The sequence below is a fragment of the Chrysochloris asiatica genome, unplaced genomic scaffold, assembly GCF_000296735.1.
Source record: "Chrysochloris asiatica unplaced genomic scaffold, ChrAsi1.0 scaffold00007, whole genome shotgun sequence".
NCBI classification, from domain to species: Eukaryota; Metazoa; Chordata; class Mammalia; order Afrosoricida; family Chrysochloridae; genus Chrysochloris; species Chrysochloris asiatica.
Genome location: NW_006408525.1, coordinates 1,488,358 through 1,507,624, shown reverse-complemented (window position 1 = coordinate 1,507,624; position 19,267 = coordinate 1,488,358). Strand labels below are relative to the sequence as shown.

Here is a 19,267-nt window from a genome sequence, read left to right as displayed (position 1 = left end):
AGCCAGGCTGGGGGCAGGGAGATCCTGAGGATCTGTAGCTCTATATTAATAATGTGCTGTGGGTTAGTGCACTGGGCTGCAAGGTTGGTTTGAACCTCAAGGTCAGAAGTGCAAGGTCGCCACCTACTCCTCAGACACCCTATACTGGGTAGCACTTAACCACCACCACAACAACAATAGCTGCTATCTAAATTCCATCATTGAGGGTCCAATGGTAGTTCCTAAGTAGAATCTTCACTTCCATGTCAGATACCTGGGTTGAATTCCCAGCCAGTACACCTTGAGCACAACCACTCCCTGCTGATTAGCGGAGGATTGCATGTTGCTACAATGCCGATGGAGTCCTGATGTGGCACTGTAGGATAAGCACTGGACTGCTAACTGCATCAGCCACTCCTTGGAAACCTATATACAGAGTCGCTATGAGTCGGAACCGACTCAATGGCACTTAACAACAACAGTGAAGCTGAACACGTTTCAGTGGAGCTTCCAGACTCACAGGGGCTAGAAAGAAAGGCTTAGTGATCTACTTCCAAAAATCAGTCAAGGAAAGCCCTAGAGATCATGACGGTCCAGGCTGTGCATGTGCCATGAGTCAGCGGTGGGTTCAGCAGTAGCTAGTGTGCATGGTTCCTGGCACATAGTAGGTGTTCAGCCAGAGTAACCTGACTCCAAAGTCTGTGTTCTCCCACAAGTCCTACCTGCCTCTTCATGAAGCCCATGGCTGACTCTGAGGACTCCGGGAATATTACGTTTCTGAAGTGGACCAGAAGTGGACTCATGGATCGAGAGACAGGCTCCACAAGAGAATTGGCATGGCCCTGCTAAGACCAGTCTAGGGTTCTGTCTCAACCCAGTAAACACCACCAGTATCACCAGGACTGTCCCTGAGGAAACTCCACAATAGCCACCTCTCCCACTCTTCACTGCCCACCCAGCAGCTCCCATCTCTCCTCTGCCACCCAGAACAGTTTGCAGACCTGCCCTTCCCACTGATTGATTCCTAAATACAGGCTGACTCACCTCTGTATCCCCAGAACTTGGTGCAGAGCCTAACACAAGAGGTGTTCTATAAATGTTCACTAAATGAATGAATGAATGAGCCACAAACATGGGCCCAGATGGAACAAAAATCTCAGATTCAACTCCCCCGGGCCTGCAGAGTTTATACATGATCCAAAATATGATTAGTAATGCTCCCTGCTTGACTTGAGGGTATTTTTTTGGTCTACAAAGCACTTTCAGAATCACAATAGGTCTTTTGACCTTTACAAAAACTCTATTGTGAAGTACTCTTATCATCATTTCCAAGATGAGGGGCCAAGGCCCAAAGAAATACAATGGCTTTCCAGTGTCAATGGTGGAGCCAGATCCAGCAGGTTCCCAATGCCATGCCTTCTTTCTCTCAAACACCTGCCATTAAATACCTACTATGTGACAGAAAGAAAGGCCCCTGGATGTCACAAGCAGATTGTGCTGAAATACTAACTGAAATGCTGGTGATTCAAACCCACTCAGTGGGGCCATGGGGAAAAAGGTCTAGCAGCCTGCTCTTTTTAAGATTACATCTGAGAAAACCCTATGGAGCAGCTCTGCTTTATAACACACGGGATCACCATGGATCCAAATCAACTCAGTGGCAGTGAGTTATGTGCCGCGTCCTGGGCCAGGCACTGGGGATCCAGAGAAGAGAATGAGTCAGTCCCTCCTTCTTACAAGAGGACCTCAGAAGAAAGAGGCACCAACTTGGCATTGTGTCTCCTTAGAAATTTCCATTAAAACCTCATTCCCACTGTCCCCTCACCAGGCAAGGTGTCATCTGACTTGAAAAGCTCTGTCTCCTCACCTTCTACTTTGTAATCTCAAGTCAGACCCAGTTTGGGGTACTCGGACGAGCCATTGTGGGGAGATCCATCAACAGAGGTGTGGCCTTTCTAATGGCTCTTCAAGGTGAACTAGAGCCTTCAAGTTGTCCTTCTGACTTGGTGTTGTCCACCAAGACAGCATTTACTCACAAAACATTTAACTTGAAGAAGGAAGCTCAGCGTCAGCCATCATTCAACTTGGTGCTGTTTGCCCAACTGATGGACAGATTTGCAGCATCTTGCACTGCATGGTCTGAAGCTCTCTGAACAGTTGCCTAGCAGAAAAGTTCCCGGCTGCACTGCAGGCTTGGAGGGAGGAGACATGGAGACACTCTAAGTAAACCCAGCACAGGGCATATCATATCCCAGGAGATGGATGGAGGAAGCTAGGGTGTGAGTTGGGGGGGTCAAAAGGGGTCACAGTACCATATCATGCACCCAAATATTGCTAAGCTTCCTTCTAACAACCCATACATATAAAGAAAAAGTCAGGCATACCACTCTCGAGCTGCGGGACCTTCCTGGATATAATCTTTGGCCACACAGAGCATCAGTATTCTCATCCGTAAATTGGGGAAAATGGCATCTTAAATGCTAGATGGTGTCTAAAGCAATCAGCACAGTGCCCGGCACATGGGAAATGCTCACAGACTGTTCATTCATCTCTTTCCCCAAGAAAAGTATCCACTAAGGAGAATGAGTACAATGACGTGACATCCTGGTTGGGAAGGGGGGACAGGTAGTTGTAGAGAGACCACAATCTCATCTCCTTTCTTCCCAGTAACTGCCTGCCTGCCACATGGAGGTGCTTTTGTTGGAATTGCATTTTCAGCCTCATTTCACTGTTTCATCTTTCATGGCACCCCATATGCATCAGGGTAGAACTGCACTCCATAGGGTTTCCAAAGGGAATTTTTCAGAAGTAGATCACCGGAACTTTCTTCCGCAGCCCCTCTGGGTTGTCTCGAACTATCAACCTTTTGGTTAGCAGCCAAGCACATTAACCACTTACATCACTCCTGGAATATAGTTGTTAAGTGCTGCCGAGGCGGCTCCGACTCATAGGGACCTTGTATAGCTTTTCCGAGGAGCAGCTGGAGGGTTTGAACTGCTGATCTTGTGACTATAGTGCAGTGCTTATCCTACTCCAGGACAAAGGATAGGGCCAGTCATAAAATTGTTGTTGTTGCTAAGTGCCGTCGAGTCGGTTCCGACCCATAGCGACCCTGTACAGGGTTTCCGAGGCTGTAAATCTTTACGGGAGCAGAATGCCTCATCTTTCTCCTGCGGAGCAGCTGGTAGTTTCGAACTGCTGGCCTTAAGGTTCGCAGCCCAATTCGTAACCACTACGCTACCAGAGCTCCTTAAAGTAAATAGTCAGAAATCCCTGACTATTTAGCAGCAACAAAAGTATGAGAACAGATTTTTTTTTTTAATATGACACACCCTTGCCTTCAAAGGGCTAACTGTCTACGGCAGTCTCTGTGCATTTAAATTCCTCTGACTATAGTTAATTTTCAGGCATGCTAATTGCAACATCAGAACACCAAAGGCAGATTAGCTTTGTTTACTGCAAGCCTAGTAACCCATTTGACAGACGTTCTCACTTCCCAATTGTGTGAAATTTGTTTGAAGAGTTTAAAAGAGAAAACAAAACAAAGTGGCTCTAACATGTAGGTTATTTTAAAAGCAGCCTAATGAGAAATTTCAATAACTCATTGAGAAGAAAACGGAATCAATTCAGAGGGGAATAAAAGGCTGAATATTAGAGGCATTTGGAGCCGTACAATTTCATTTCCTTCAAGTGAGATACGCAAGCGGAGATGGAAAACCTGCTGCCTGGTGGAAGCCCTAAAGGTCAGGATAAATGAATGGGTTTGAAGGTTTGAAGCTTGCAGACCCAGCTGTGGGATGCTAAGTGGATGTTTGACAGTCCTTAAGGGGGCTTATGCATAATTTATTTTCTTAAGTAGGTACATGGTGTAGAAATGTTGTTTGCACTATTAATTGGCTCAGAAACGCATGTCTTTATGGATTGGAGCCATTTTAAACCTTTTACCACAAGGGTTCCACCTTGTATTTCCCAGACGCTGTAAGGCAGAGTGCCGCACTATAGGATAAGCTCTGGACTGCTAAGGTCAGTGGCTCAAACCCACCAGCCACTATAGGAAACTCTATACAGGGTCACTATGAATCAGACCTGACTCCATGGCACTGACCAACAGCAGCATAAAGCAGGATGCCTCAACAGATCATGCTGAACCCAGATACTGGCACCTAGGCCAACAGCAGTTGCTAACCTTATTCCTATTCCTGGTGGGACCTCTGGAAGGGAGTCCTAGCCATTATCGTCAGACCCTGGCACACGCAAACAGAAGAGCTCAGACTCAAGCCTCCAAGCCCAGGGCAGATCCCAACTCTGCCTCAAACTAGCTGTGTGACCTGGCCCAAGTCACTGTACCTCTCTGGGCCTCAGACTCTCCATGCGCAAAATAAGAAGTTTGAAGACACAAATGCCTGTTGTCTTTATGATCTAAGATTCATCTGACTCTGAGCTGCACTATGTCCTTACCCACAGTACCAGGTTGGAGAGACCCTCCATTCCCCTGAGCACCGGTCGCACCAGTTTGGTGGGAACATCACAGGCTGGGAGAGAGGTGTGAGTGTTGTTGCTACTGAGTTGAGTTGTTTCTGACTCATAGCAACCCCTGTGCACAAGAGAATAAACCACTGCCCGGACCCGTGCGATCCTCACAATTGTCTTCTGAGCCCATTGTTATTGGCACTGTGTCAACCCATCTCATTGGCGGTCTTCTAAAGAGACATCTGACTATACTTCTTCCAAAACACGTTCTTTTGGCCATCAAGGTACTTCCAATATCCTTCTCCAACATCATAATTCAAATGCATCAGTTCTTCTAGGATCTTCCTTAGTCACTGTCCAGCTTTCACATGCATTTTAGGCAATTAAAAATACCAACACCTTAGTCTTCAAAGAAGCATCTTTGCTCTTGAACACTTTAAAGAGATAATTTTACAGCAGATTCACCTAATGCATAACATCATTTGATTTTCTGACTGCTGATTCCATGAATGTTGATTGTGGGTTCAAGTAAAATGAAGTCTTTGACAACCTCAGCCTTTTCTCCAGTTATCATTATATTATTTGTCGGTCCAGTTGTGAGGGTTTTGTTTTTACAATGGGTTGTACTCCATGCTGACAGCTGTATGCTTTCAAATGCTTCAAGTCCCCTTCACTTTCAGCAAGCAAGGTTGTATCATCTGTATACTACAGGTTGTTATTAAGTCTTCTTCCAATCCTGATGCCACATTCTTCATATAACCCAGCTTCTCAGACTATTTGCTCAGCATAGAGGTTGAATTTGCATGGTGAAAGGATAAAACCCTGGCACACACCTTTCCTGATATTAAACCATTCAGATTCCCTTGTTCTGTTTGAATAACTGCCTGTTCTTCTATGTACAGGTTCCTCATGAGCACAATTAAGTGTTCTGGAATTCCCGTTTTGTGATATGTGATCCAAAGTTTGTCGTGATCCACACAGTCGAGAGCCTTTGCGTGGCCAATAAAGCACAAGTAAACATCTTACTGGGATTCTCTGCTTTTAACCAAGATCCATCCCATGCCAACAATGATATCTCTATTCCATGTCATCTTCTGAATTGGCTTGAATTTCCTGCAGGTCCCTGTCGATGTGCTGCTGCATCCATTTTTTAATTATCTCCAGCAAAAATATACTTGCATGTGATATTAATGATATTGTTTGGTAATTTCTGCATTTCGTTGGGTCACCTCTTTTTGGAATGGGTACAAATATGGATCTCTTCCAGTCGATTGGCAAGGTAGCTGTCTTCCAAATTTCTTGACATAGATGAGTGAGTGTCTTCAGCACTGCATCAGTTTCTCGAAAGATTTCCATTTGAATTTAGTCAATTCCTGGAGACTTGGTTTTTGTTATTGTTTTCGGAGCAGCTTGAACCTCTTCCTTCATTACCATCCGTTCTTGATCATATGCTACCTCCTGAAGTGGTTGGATGTTAACCAGTTCTCTTTGGTATAGTAACTCTGTATATTCTTTCTATCTCCTTTTGATGCTTCCTACATCATTAAATATTTTGTCCATAGAATCATTCAATATTGCAAGTCCAGGCTTGATTTTTTTTTTTCTTCAGTGCTTTCAGCTTGAGAAATGCTAAGCGTCTTTTTTGATTTTGTAACTTCAAGTCTTTGCACATTTCATTGTAATACATTACTTTGTCCTTTGAAATTTCTGATCAGCTCTTTATTTCATCATTTCTTCCATTCACCTTACCATATAAATATATATAGCCATTTGTGGTATTTAAAAGGGTATTTGCAATGAATGAACTATTGGAGTTGCAAATACTATCATGTGATCTCCAGCGTCATTTCTATCACCAAGACCATATTTTCCAACTACTGATCCTTCCTCTTTGTTTCCACGCTTCATATTCCAATCACTGGTAACTATTAATACATCTTTATTGCATGTTTGATCAATTTCAGACTGAAGAAGCTGATAGAATTCTTCAATTTTTTCCTCATTGGCTCCAGTGGTTGGTATGTAAATTTGAATAATAATGTTATTAACTGGTCTTCCTTGTAGGTGTATGGATATTATCCTATCATAGACAGCATTGTACTTCAAAGTAGATCTTGTAATGTTCTTTTTGACAATGAATGCATTACCATTCCTCTTGAATTTGTTGTTCCAGGCATAGTAAACTATGTGTGATGATGGTAATTCAATTATGGTCACTATCAGTCCATTTCAGCTCACTAATGCCTAGGGTATCTATCTTTATGCATTCCATTTAATTTTTGACAATTTTCATATTTTGAGTGCCTTCCAACCTGAAGGGCTCATCTTTTGGCATTATATCAGACAATGTTCAGATGCTGTTAATAAGATTTCAGTGACTAACCTTTTTAAGTGGTCTACCTCTCCTTCTTCCTAGTCTGTTTTAGTCTGGAAGCTCAGCTGAATGAAACCTGTTCACTATAGATGCCCCTTCTGGTATTTAAAATGCCAATGGCATAGCTTCCAGAATCATAGCAACACGCTAACCACCATAGTACAACCAACTGACAGACAAGTCCCAGTTCTGAGGGGCAAGAGTCAAAGATCCCTGGTTTTCGAGTTAGGCAAAGATGGATTATCAACTGGCTTTTCCACTTCCTAACTCTGCGAGCTGGCTCAACCGTTCTGGGCCTCAGTGTCCTTCATCGTAAATTTGTGTTGTTGACATTAGGTGTCATTCAGTCAGTCACCCGTAGTGACCCCAGAACGAAGCTGCCTGATGCTGTACCATTCTGACAATATTTTCTGCTCGAGCCCATTGTTGCATCCATCTTGTTGAGTGTCTTCTTTTTTGCTTACTTTCCACCGTTTCAAGCACGATGCTCTGCTCCAGGGGCTGGTTCCTTCTGATAGCATGTCCAAAGTGCCTGTGTCTTGGTATCAATGTGTCCCTGGATCTCGGAGCTTCACAGGGCAGCGACCCCAGGTCTAAAGGACACACTCCACTCCGGCTCTGCTTTCTTCATTTAGTGAGTCCCTCTTTCTCTACTCACTTCTTTCTCCTTGTATATTTCAAAAGACGTTGGCTCAAGATACAACTTAATCTTATAGATTGCATTCAACCTCATTAACATCATAGGGGTGAGGATTCGCCACATAATGATTGGATAATTATGTCAGACCAGGTCTGATCACATCACGTCATATCACTGATTGCTTGTATGATATAACATCTCACCGTGGAGGTGATAACTACATCTTAACTGCTAAACCACTGAATTCCTGTCCCAGTCAAGCTGACACAAAACCTTAACTGTCACACCCAAATATTCTTACTTCTTTTCTACTGAAAAGGGGAATATTGTAATTACTCTCTAGTAAGAATTATCTAGTAATAAAGATGTCTATTATGTACTCTTCCAAATAAATCCATTTACATTCTCACATTCAGTCCCTACAACATGCCAAGATTACCAAATCCAATTTGCAGATGAGCAAACTGGGATTTGGAATGACAGATGACTTGTTTAGGACCACAGACTTGATAAGTTTTAAGCCACATGGATCACTTTCTGTTCCTTCCTTTTCATTTCCTTGATGGCGTGATCTCACTTCTTGGCTCTGTGATCGTCAGCTGCCTCAGTTTCCTTAACTTTACAGTGGGATGTCATAATAAGATACCTGTCCATCAAGGTGGTTGGGGCCATAATTAGAAATGAGATACCAAGACCAAGCCAGTTGTTGAGTCAATAGTGACTGATATGTGTCAGAGTAGAACTGTATTACTCAGAGGGTTTGCAATGGCTCCATTTTTGGTAGTAGCTCTCCAGCCTTCCTTCCAAAGCACCTCTGGGTGAGCTTGAACCACCAACCTTTCCGTTAGAAGCCAACTGTCTGCACCACTCAGGGATTGTAGCATGTTGTGGTTGTTGTTAGCTGCCATCGAGTCAACTCCAAACTGACAACAATCCCATATGTCGTAGAACAGAACTGCTCCATAGGGTTGTTTATTGTTTGTTTTCTTGGCTGTAACAATCTCTGGGTGGCTTCGAACCTCCAACCTTTAGCTTAGCAGCCAACCCCAAACAGGAACTAGCATGGAGTAGGGGATACAGAATTGTTAGTTTCTTTTCTTCCAACTTCATAGGGTCATTGAGAAAGTTGAAGTTGCATTTAAGTCTAAGTCATAATAGCACACTGTTGAGGTGTTAGCAAGAAAGATAATGGTCCTGTTGGTGGTGGTGGGTGCAATCATTTATTTATGCAATCCCATGTGACAGAGGAGGACTGTTCCAAGGGATTTCCTTGGTGATAATCTTTACACAAGCAGGCCTCAGATCTTTCTCCTGCAGCACCACTGGGAGGTTTGAACCACCAACCTTTTGTCTAGCAGCTGAGCACTTAATCCTTGTGCCACCAGGCCCCCTTATGATGGTCATAGGTCCCATTTGATCTCAGGTTCCCCCCTCAATGGACCCTTTTTATTCTTATGAGCCACCGCAACTCAGAACAAATTCTAGACTCTGAGCAACACCACAAATGCCGCTCCCCCACAGCACAGTGGGGCTGTCAGCACTGACCGGGAAAACTAAGAAATGCTGGGAGGATGGCAGGTCTGAGGAAGCACCGAGCTCGGCCTGACAGTCCGGACTTAAATAAATTGTATTTTCTGGCTGGGGGCGATAAGGCGTAAATTTGAAGCGTATGTTACACTTACACGTCATTATGCCCTGAAATGGGAAGAAGAGCTGCATCTTGTCCCAAGTTTGTAGCAAAATTGCTCTGTGTGTAAATAGCTCTCAAGCCTTTGATGCAGAGCAGAGAGGAGAATAATCCTCTCAGAAAAGTCGGGCGGGAGCAGCAGGCTCAGCAGCCCAGGCAGGGAGGCCAGTGTGCCTTGGTTTCTGAGTCCCTCCTCCCGCCCCTGCAAAGGGAAACTGTCCCCAGTTCTGTGAACTCCTGAAAGGATTATTTCCTCTAATGCTGTCATGGAGGTGTGAGCAAAAATGCTTAGATACAGTGAAGTGGGAAGCTGAGATGTATGTCCACAGCAGCAGGTGAGAGGGAAGCAAAGAGGGCCAGAACTGGCCAGAACTGGCCAAAGCCTGTCAGAACTAGACAAGGTCTTGTCAGCTAGCAAGACTGGCTATGGGTTATTGTTGTGTACCATCGAGTCACTTCTGACTCATAGTGACCCTGTATAGGGTTTCTGAGGAGATAAATCTTTACAGAAGCAGAAAGCCTCATCTTTCTCCCACAGGGCAACTGGTGGACTCTGCGGTTAGTAGCCCAATGCATAGCTCACTATACCACCTGGGCTCCGTGCCCTATGGGTCGTTGTTGTTGTTAAGTGTTGTCAAGGTGGTTCCAACTCATAGTGCCTCTGTATGGGGTTTCCAAGGCTATACATCTTAGCAGGAGCAGAAAGCCTCCTCTTTCTCCCATGATGCAGCTGGTAGGCTTGAACTGCTGACATTGTCATTAACAGTCCAATGCTTATCCTACAGAGCCACAGCATTCCCCATTCCATATTTGTAGGCCTTAGACACTACAGTGTCACCTCCCAGAAAGGGCAAGAGCATGTGGATCCCATTCATTCATTCATTCATTCATTCGTTCATTCATTCATTCATTCATTTAGTGAAACACAGTCCCTGCCCTTGTGAAAGGCATGTCTAGAAAATAATAACATAAATAACTATATAGCTACACACTTGGATATACACTCTATGGAGTCCTGGTGTGGTGCTGTGCGCTAATGCACTGGACTGCGAAGTCAATTTGAACAGTCAATTTGATCAGCAGTTCAAACTAACCAGATGCTCCTCAGAAACCCTATACAGGATCCCTATGGATCAGAACCAACTTGGTGGCATTTAACGACAGCAGCAACAACAATAAAGGAGAAAGAATAAGACTGTGAAGTTGTAAAACAAGGGTGGGGAAGTGGCTCTTATTAAGGTGAGGCCAAGTGAAGAGAGAGAACGTTCTGGGCAGTGGACAGGGTGCGTGGAAAGACCTTGCAGGGGTAGAAAGCTTGTTGTACAGCCCAGGAACTGAGGGGGCCAGTAGGAGGCATGGGCTATGTCATGGGGGGCTTTGGGATTTTCTTCTAAAGGAAACAGGACACCACATGAGAATTAAGACTCTTCCCAGTGGGCTGGACTAAAGAATTTAGCTATCCCCACCTGTCCCTGGGCTGTCATTCAGACGTGGCTGCAGTCACCCTCCTCATCCCCACCACCACACCTGAACAAGGTCTGATGTATCAGCTCACACCTGGAAGTTTGTAAACTTATGCTAACACCCCACCTGGAGGAAAAGGGGCAGAAACGATCCGGCTGCCACCTAGAGTTCCAGCAGGAGCCACCACCTGGTCACCTAGGATGTTTCTCTAGAATTCTCCATGAGATGTGTATATATATATATGTATATTATATACACACACACAGTTGTTGTTATTAGATGCCATGGAGTCAGTTCAGACTCATAGCGACCCTGTACAGCTTTTCCGAGGCTGTAAATCTTTACAGGAGCAGAAAGCCTCATCTTTCTCCCAAGGAACAGCTGGTAGTTTCAAACTGCTGACCCTGAGGTTAGCAGCCCGATTTGTAACCACTACACTATGTATATATGTGTGTATGCACCTGTATATATAACATATCCACACAAGCCCTTTAATAAACATTTAATACACACACACACATATCCACCCACTGCCATTGAATCTATTTCAACTGAGAGTGCACAACTCTCAGGTTTCCAAGGCTGTAAATCTTTATGGAGGCAGACTGCACATCATTCCCCCGAGGAGCGGCTGATGGGTTTGAAACTGCTCACTTTTCCTTTAGCAGCTGAGCGCTGTGTCACCAAGCTTCCTGAGTGACAATTCACTCAGCATTGATTTACCCTCCATTATGTCCTAGCCCCTGGGCTAGTCACCACAGAGAGGTCATGAAGCCAATTCTGGTCCTAGGGCAACTTGCCAGTTAAAGCGAGGGGGAGGTCCGAGCAGTGTTACATGATGTGTTAGGGTTAAGGGTTAGATCTGAAGCAGGGACACTGGGATGTGAATCCTGGGCTAAGCCCTGATTCGTGTTGTTGCTTCATAGCTAGGTGGCCTTGAGAAAGTTATCTCACCTTTCTGAGCATCCATCTGCCCACCTGCAAAATGAACTGAATAATAGTACCTACCTCAGAGCTTTAGTGAGGATTAAGAGTTTTGGCAAAGACTCAGCCCTGTGTTTAATACTGAGTAAGAATTTCAAGTGACTGTTTTTTATTGATATTACCATGATGATTTTTATTCACTGTATAAATGTTTTCCAAACTTGTGTACCAGGCACTGTGCTAGATTCTGGGCAGCAGAGATTGTGCAGGTCAGCGCCCGAGTCTCCAGTAGTTTATAAGACAGGGGGGGCCATATTCCAGTTTGACCAGACGTGATTGGATCTACACTGGGGGGAGGCGGGAAGCACCAAAGACAAAACAGCAACAACAACAACAAACGCCTACAACATGCAATGCTGTTGTGTTAAATGCTGTTGACTCAGTTCTGACTCATAGCGACCTGGTATAGGGTTTTCAAGGAGCAGATGGTGGGTTTGAACCTCTTATTGGTGGTTAGTAGTCTGGTGCTGACCCTGCAGCGCCATACCAGGACTCCACTACATGCAATAGAGATGAGAAAACTCAGCTCTTTGAAAAGCCATGCTTGCTTTCACCTTCACATGGGTTCCAGCGACCCTCCCTCACTATGAAGTTGAGAGAGTTAAGCTTCACCCTACTGAGTCGTTTCCAACTCCTGGTGACCCTAAAGGACAGAGGAGAGTTGCCCCCTAAGACTTCCTGGGCTGTAATCTTTACGGAAGCTGACTCCACATCTTTCTCCTGCAGTGACTGGTGGGTTCGAACTGCCCAACTGTTGGTCAGCTATCGAGCACTTAACCACTGTGCCACCAGAGCTGCTTGTACTGTCTGTGGGACCTTAGGCAAGTCAATTTCCCACTCTGGGCCTTGGTTTCCTCATATGGACAATAGGAGTAGTAATACCCACAATCACATTGTTGTTGTTAAGTGCCAACGAGTCGGTTCCGACCCATAGCGACCCTGTATAGGGTTTCCGAGGAGCAGCTGGTGAGCTTGAACCACCAACCTTGCAGTTCAAACGGCTTTGCAGTCTGGTGTATTAACCCACAGCGCCGCACCAGGACTCCACAGTCACATTGGTGAAGGTTAAATGTGACTCCTTGGTTATGCATCCAGCACAGTGCCTGGCTCTAGTAGCATAGTGGTTACGAATTGGGCTGCTAACCTCAATGTCAGCAGTTCAAAACTCCCAGCTGTTCCACTGGAGAAAGATGAGGCTTTCTACTCCCATAAAGATTTGCAGCCTCAGGAACCCTGTACAGGGTACCTATGAGTCAGAACCAAACCAACTCCATGGCACACCACCACCACCACCATCACTACCACCACTCACTTCCTTACGATCGGCCATCGAGATCTGCACCAGAGCGTGCTCTTTCCCTTCCCTGCCACAGTCTCTCTGGGACACACACACACACACACCCGCTGCTGGACAGGGCAGTGTCGTGGAGCACAGCTGGGAAGCAGGACCCAAAACAGCAGGGCAGCAGAATCCAGTACAGTTGGCTTGACTCTCTTCCAACCAATTTTGCCAGATGTAATTTGGCTTCAGTTCAAGGTTCTCAAGCAGTAATGTAATCATAATAACCCACAGCATTTGTAGAAAGTTTTTATAGTTCTCAAAGCACTTTTGCATGAATAACTTCATTTGATCCTCTCAGTAACCTTGAGGAACAGATAGCACAAGGACTAGAACCCCCATATTACAGATGGAGAAGTTGAGGCCTAGAGGACTTATTTGGTTCACCCAAAGCCATACTAGTAAGTGGCAACACCAAAAATTGAGCAAAGATCTCTGTATTCCTGGCCCTGGGTTCTTTCTTCAGCATCACGCTGCATCTTTGTATTCATGCTTTGATCCTGTAAAAGGCTATGGAGTTCCTATTGTCTGTCAGACAATGTACTAAGTGATGGGATTCGGAAATGAAAGGCAGAGTCAAGTTCAGGAAAGACAGAGGATCATCCTACTGCACCATGACAGGTGCTGTTGTGGAGAGCAAAGGGCACCTTAGTCTAGGGGCTCAGGAAGACTCTCTTTGAAGGAGGAGATACACCAGTTCAACCTGGGCGAACAGCTGGAAGAGGTTGTCCAGGCAGAAAGATGAAAGAGAGAAGTTACAGGAAGAAGAAAGTGTGAGAAAAGTGTGGGAAAGCCACAAGTGTGTGAACCCGCAGGGCACATCAAGTAGCTGACTCTGGCTCCACTCACTAACTCACTCACTCATTTAACAAGTATTTCTGGAGCACCACCCTGTGCCTGGCATAGTGCTAGCTACTAGAATTAGATACATCAGTGAGAAAGCAGACATAGTCCTTGAACTCACAGGGCTTACCTCCTAGTGGATTCCTGTGGACTTAGGTGGGAAGCAGTAGGAGAGAAGGCAGGAGGAGCTGGCACCATAGAAGGCTATGTTGTTGTTAAGTGTCATCGAGTTGGTTCCAACTCATAGCGATCCTGATAAGGGTTTCTGAGAAGCAGCTGATGGGTTTGAACTGCCAACATTGCAGTTAGCAGTTCAGTGCTTCTTCTACGGGGCCATGCCAGGACCCCATAGAAGACCCAAGCAGGGTCTGAATTGTTGCTGTAAAGGGATAGTAGCCTTGAAGGATTTTCAGTACAGGATTGGCATGTTCAGGTTTGCATTTTAAAAAGAGGGAGTTACAGCCAGCTTTAGAGAAAGGGCTGGAAAACGTTGCCTGGAATCAGGGAGTTCAGCTAGGAGACCCCAGCAAGAAATGATTGGAAGACACATAGTGAGTGAAGGCCATCTTCAAGACCGAGGCAGAGACAGCGATGACAGGACTGTGACTTACTTACCACATTGGCAGGTGGCAATGCTGTTCCCAAAATAGGAGTGCAGGAGAATCGTTGGATGGGGCCAAGATGCTAAGGAAGATGACTTGTTCTCTTTGGTCCATGGCGAATGTCAGGGGTCTGAGTAACATCTATAGGATGTGCATATGAGGCAATGGGTAGGCTGGAGGAGTACCCTGGAGTTCAGAGTTTACAGCTGATATTTAATGTTTGGACGTGGATAGGATCATCCAGAGACTAGATCCCATTACATCAAACCCCAAAGGGTGTCTCTTTGATACCAGAGTCCCACTTGGCATAACCAGGGTACAGAATCATCGGTCCCCAAGAAGGGTTTGTTGGGACATGTTGTGGGGACTCAGCATTTCAAGAGCCCAATCTTAAGTCACCTATGTGCCTCTCTCTCTTCCTCTTCTCTCCTTCAGGTGTTTACAAAATATGGGAAGTGTTACATGTTTAACTCAGGCGAGGATGGCAAACCTCTGCTTACCACGGTCAAAGGAGGGACAGGCAACGGACTAGAGATCATGCTGGACATTCAGCAAGATGAGTACCTGCCCATCTGGGGAGAGACAGGTGAGCTGGGCACAAGGAACAGGGGTGCTGGACAAGGGGGTGGGCTCCGGTGGAGCTGTGTTTGCTCAGCCTATGAAGTCTGCTTTCCTGTGGAGCGGGGAGGAGGTGGGGGCAAGAGGAGGGATGGGCCAGCTCCTTCGTCTCCCAGCCTTCCTGAATACCCTAGCCCAGCCAAGAAGACCCAACATAAAGGCAAGCAGGCTTCTAAAACTGTCAGAGGGTGGAAGGATTTGTTAAGTGTTGGAAAACCAAAGGGTATGGATTCAGGGACCTGGCGCCATACTTGCATGTATAAGCCCCGGGAGGACCCATGTGTGCAGGCACTGAAGTTTATGTCATGCATTTGTTTGTGTATTCAGGAAACTATTCATTAAGCAAGTAATGTCTCTTAGACTTTAACATAAGTAAAGATACTAAGATGAAAAAGACCAAGTCCTTGTTCAAAGTCTAGAGAAAGAGACAGAAAATTACAGTCCAGTGTGACAGACCTATGGAAGAACCACCTGCCCCCACTCCAAGGGAAAGTTCCTTGCTGAGTGTTGTAAGGAGGACTAAAGGAGAGGAAGGAGTAAGAGAAGAATCTCCGGGAGAGAGATCCTAGACACTCAGGTTGAAGCTAAAGAGAGGGTGGAAGCCAAGCCACCAAGCAAGAGCCTTCTGAGGACACTATGCAGCACCCACCACTTGCTGCACACACACACACCCAATGAGTCCTGGAGCCCTTTCCTCCCATTCCAAGACCCCACCCTCCCCAGACTTTGCCTCCCAGGCTTCTGAGGCAATGGTGACTGACTGAAAACTCCAAGCTCTCTCCCTTTCCTCCAATCACCCTGATGGGGAGAGGTGAGCATGACCTTTTTTGTTTTGTTTTGTTTTATTAAAAATTCTATAAAGTTGTAGTGGAAGGAAACAAAATTTGGTTTATGATACTTGGACACAGAGGTACAATTTTTGCTAATGATATTAATTTTGGAAATAATGTGCTGTTATCATTTTTCAACAATTTTTCGGCCTTCTCAATACCTTTTAATCATATCTTTGTGTGGGTCCTTTCCCTTTTCTCAAACTTTTATAGTTTTTCACTATTGGTAGACTAGATTAAGAAATACATTGAGCATGACCTTTTACAAGGAGCTCTGGTAGCATAGTGGTTACGAATTGGGCTGCAAACCACAAGGTCAGCAGTTCGAAACTACCAGCTGTTCCGTGGGAGAAAAATGAGGCTTTCTGCTCCCATAAAGATTTATAGCCTCAGAAACCCTGTACAGGGTCACTATGAGTCGGAACCGACTCCACGGCACATAACACCAACAACATGACCTTTTACAGTATGGTTAGATTGGACTCCTGGTGTGGCGCTGTACGATCAGCACCAGACTGCAAACCATAAGGTCAGTGGTTCAAACCCAACAAGCTGCTCCTCGGAAACCCTATACAGGGTCACTATAAGTCAGAGCCAACTTGACGGCACTTAACAGCAACAGACAGATTACCAAGAAGCAAGGTACGCATGGGTTTACTTGTGCTTACTTATTAATCTGCAGTGAAACTGTTTCATGTGTTTTTACCACATCCAAAACATGTGAAACGTTTGACTACAGAGTAGTAAGTAATCACAAGCAAGCATGGATTTACCTTGTTTATTGGATGCTTTGTCCTTATTGGTGATGATTATGTGCTGTGGAGTCAGTTCCAACTCATAGCAATCCTGTACAGGGTTTCTGAGGCTGTAAATCTCTACGGGAGCAGAAAGCCTCATCTTTCTCCCACGGAACAGCTGGTAGTTTCAAACTGCTGACCTTGAGGTTCGCAACCCAATTTGTAACCACTACACTACCAGAGCTCCTTGTTAGAGATGGTAAATTTGAAAAGCAACGTTGATTCCATAGGAAGGTGCTGTGGAGTTCGGAGAGAGACAAATACCAGCCAGACCTACAAGCAGAATCTTTGATGTGGTGAAAAATGTGAAATTATTCACTATAGATTAGTAAATAAACACAAGTACACCTGTGCTTCCGTTGCTTATTATAACACTGGTTATGGTTCATTCTGGTGTTTAACCTGTGAAATAAAATCGCTGTCAGATGTAGTGTTACAGGAATAGCTTCCAGCATCCTACCTCAGGCTCCAGGACCTCCCCAGCCCTATCAGCTCCTTGCTGAGGAGCTACGTCATTGGTCATGTCCATGTTTCTAGATTAGACACATGCTCCCCGCAATGCCAGATGCAGATTGATGAAGGAAGTTCCTGTGAATGTCACTGAGACATGGCGAACAGGGCCTGGCTTTCCAGAACATTCCCGTGGCCAGCCTATATTCCCTCTGGCCTGGGTCCTGGGAGCTGAGTCATGGTCCCCAAAGAGAGGCCCTTCCTTGCAGACACCAGAACTTATTTGCTTATTGAATCACCTGTGGAATAAGAAAAGGAACAAGAAGTAAAATGAGTTCTGGAGACACAGCTCCCACGGCCTGAGCTGAAGTTAATTGTATTTTCCTTGGCAATTGTATTAGTTTCCCAGGGCTGTTATAAGAAAATACCACAAACAGAATGGCTTAAGACAACAGGAATTTATTGTCTCACAGATCAGGAGGCCAGAAGCCCAATTTGAGGGAGTTAGCAGCGCTGTGCTCACTGAAGACTCTAGGGGAAATGTCTTCCTTGCCTCTCCCTAGCTTCCAGTGTTCCCTGGCTTGTAAATGTATCCCTCTAATCACTGCTGCCAGAATCCTGGCGTGGCACTGTGGGTTAATGCACTGGACTGCAGTGTCGGTTTGAACCACAAGGTTGGCAGTTCAAGCTTGCCAGCCACTTCTTGGAAACCCTATACAGGGTCGCTGTGATTCGGAACTGATTGAACGGAACTTTAACAACACCAATCGCTGTACCGTCTTCACATGGCTGCCTTCCTCTCTGCAGCTCTGTGCCGCTTCTCCTCCCTTTCTAAAGATACCAGGCACATTGCATGATGTTAAAACCAACACACTCCAACTTATTGTAACCCCATATGTAGTGGTGCTGTAGGATAAGCACTGGACTGCTGCTAACCACAAGATCGACAGTTCAAACCCACCAGCTGATCCACAAGAGAAAGATGAGGCTTTACTTCCGTAAAGATTTACAACCTCAAAAACCCTACACAGCGTCGCTATGAGTCAGAACTGACTCACTGGCAGTTGGTATATGTATCAGAACATGGGACCCCATGGCCTCATGCCAACTTCTTCAACATCTTTAAACAGAATCACATTCACAGGCACCAGGGGTTAGGACTTGATCAACAGTGATGTTGGATTTCCCAGCTTGTTAACTTGATTCAGAATTAAAAGCACAAGTATTGGGTAGTCACACAGGCGCACACACACTCACAGTATACTCACATTCACAACCTCATCATAGGGCATCCTCACACAACACAGATCCCTGTGGGTCTGGCCTTGGGTCTAAGAACTGCCAGCTGGTAGAATGGGCCCCAACCTCAGGCTTGGACCTAGGAAATTTACATTCGGACTCCTAAAGCCATAAACAGAGTGGTATAAAATACATCTGAGACTATCTAATCTAGATCAACCTTCTCGTTTCTCTGAGGAAGCAGAAACGAAGCCCAGCATGAGGCAGTGATGTTTGGAAACTCACACCAAGAGTTTGTGGCAAAGCCAGGCCTACCAGACCACAGGCAACTGGACTATGAACTGGACCAATTCAGTTCTAAATCAGCAATCATGTCATTACAGACCTGCCTTGTATCTAACATTGTACAGGTCACTGTCAGGGGTGCAGAAGACACAAAATAAAGACCTTGCATCCTAGGAGCTAAGTATCTCATTAGAAGGCAAGGCTTGCACACAGAAAACCAAGAGAACTCCAGTCTCATTCCTGCCAGGAGCTTGCGCCGTTCCTAGGTGACACATGAGCACTCTCCATTCCCGGGTTTCCATGGAGGCCAGGTGGTTGGGGAAGCATGGTGGAGAGGGGCATTAGAAATTGCTTATTTCCTCTGGTCAATGCTGTCCAACAGGACTTTCTGCACAGAGGGCAATGTTATGAGCATTTGAAATGTGGCTAGTGAGAATGAGGAACTGACTATTAGTTCATCTTTCCTTTTGCTTCCTTGGCATTGCCACCTTTCAGTTTCCTGAGGAAGGAGACCAGACCTTTACGTAAGATACTTGGATGATGAGAGAGAGAAAAGGAATGGAAACATGATTGTTGAGGAAGTGGCCATGGACAGCTTGAGGGCAGCGGCACTGTGGTAGAATAAGAAACTGGGGTCTAATGGATCAAATCCCAGAGCTTCCTTTA

At 45.4% G+C, this 19,267-nt stretch overlaps 1 protein-coding gene across 1 annotated transcript in view; it reads left to right on the top strand.

The window, feature by feature from the left end:
• The window catches only part of ASIC2 (acid-sensing (proton-gated) ion channel 2), a 349,916-nt gene that overhangs the window by 226,721 nt on the left and 103,928 nt on the right, over positions 1–19,267 (top strand). Inside the window, exon 2 of the mRNA XM_006832315.1 lies at positions 14,818–14,968. Coding sequence (XP_006832378.1) covers positions 14,818–14,968 — 151 coding nt within the window. The remainder of the gene's footprint in view (positions 1–14,817; positions 14,969–19,267) is intronic.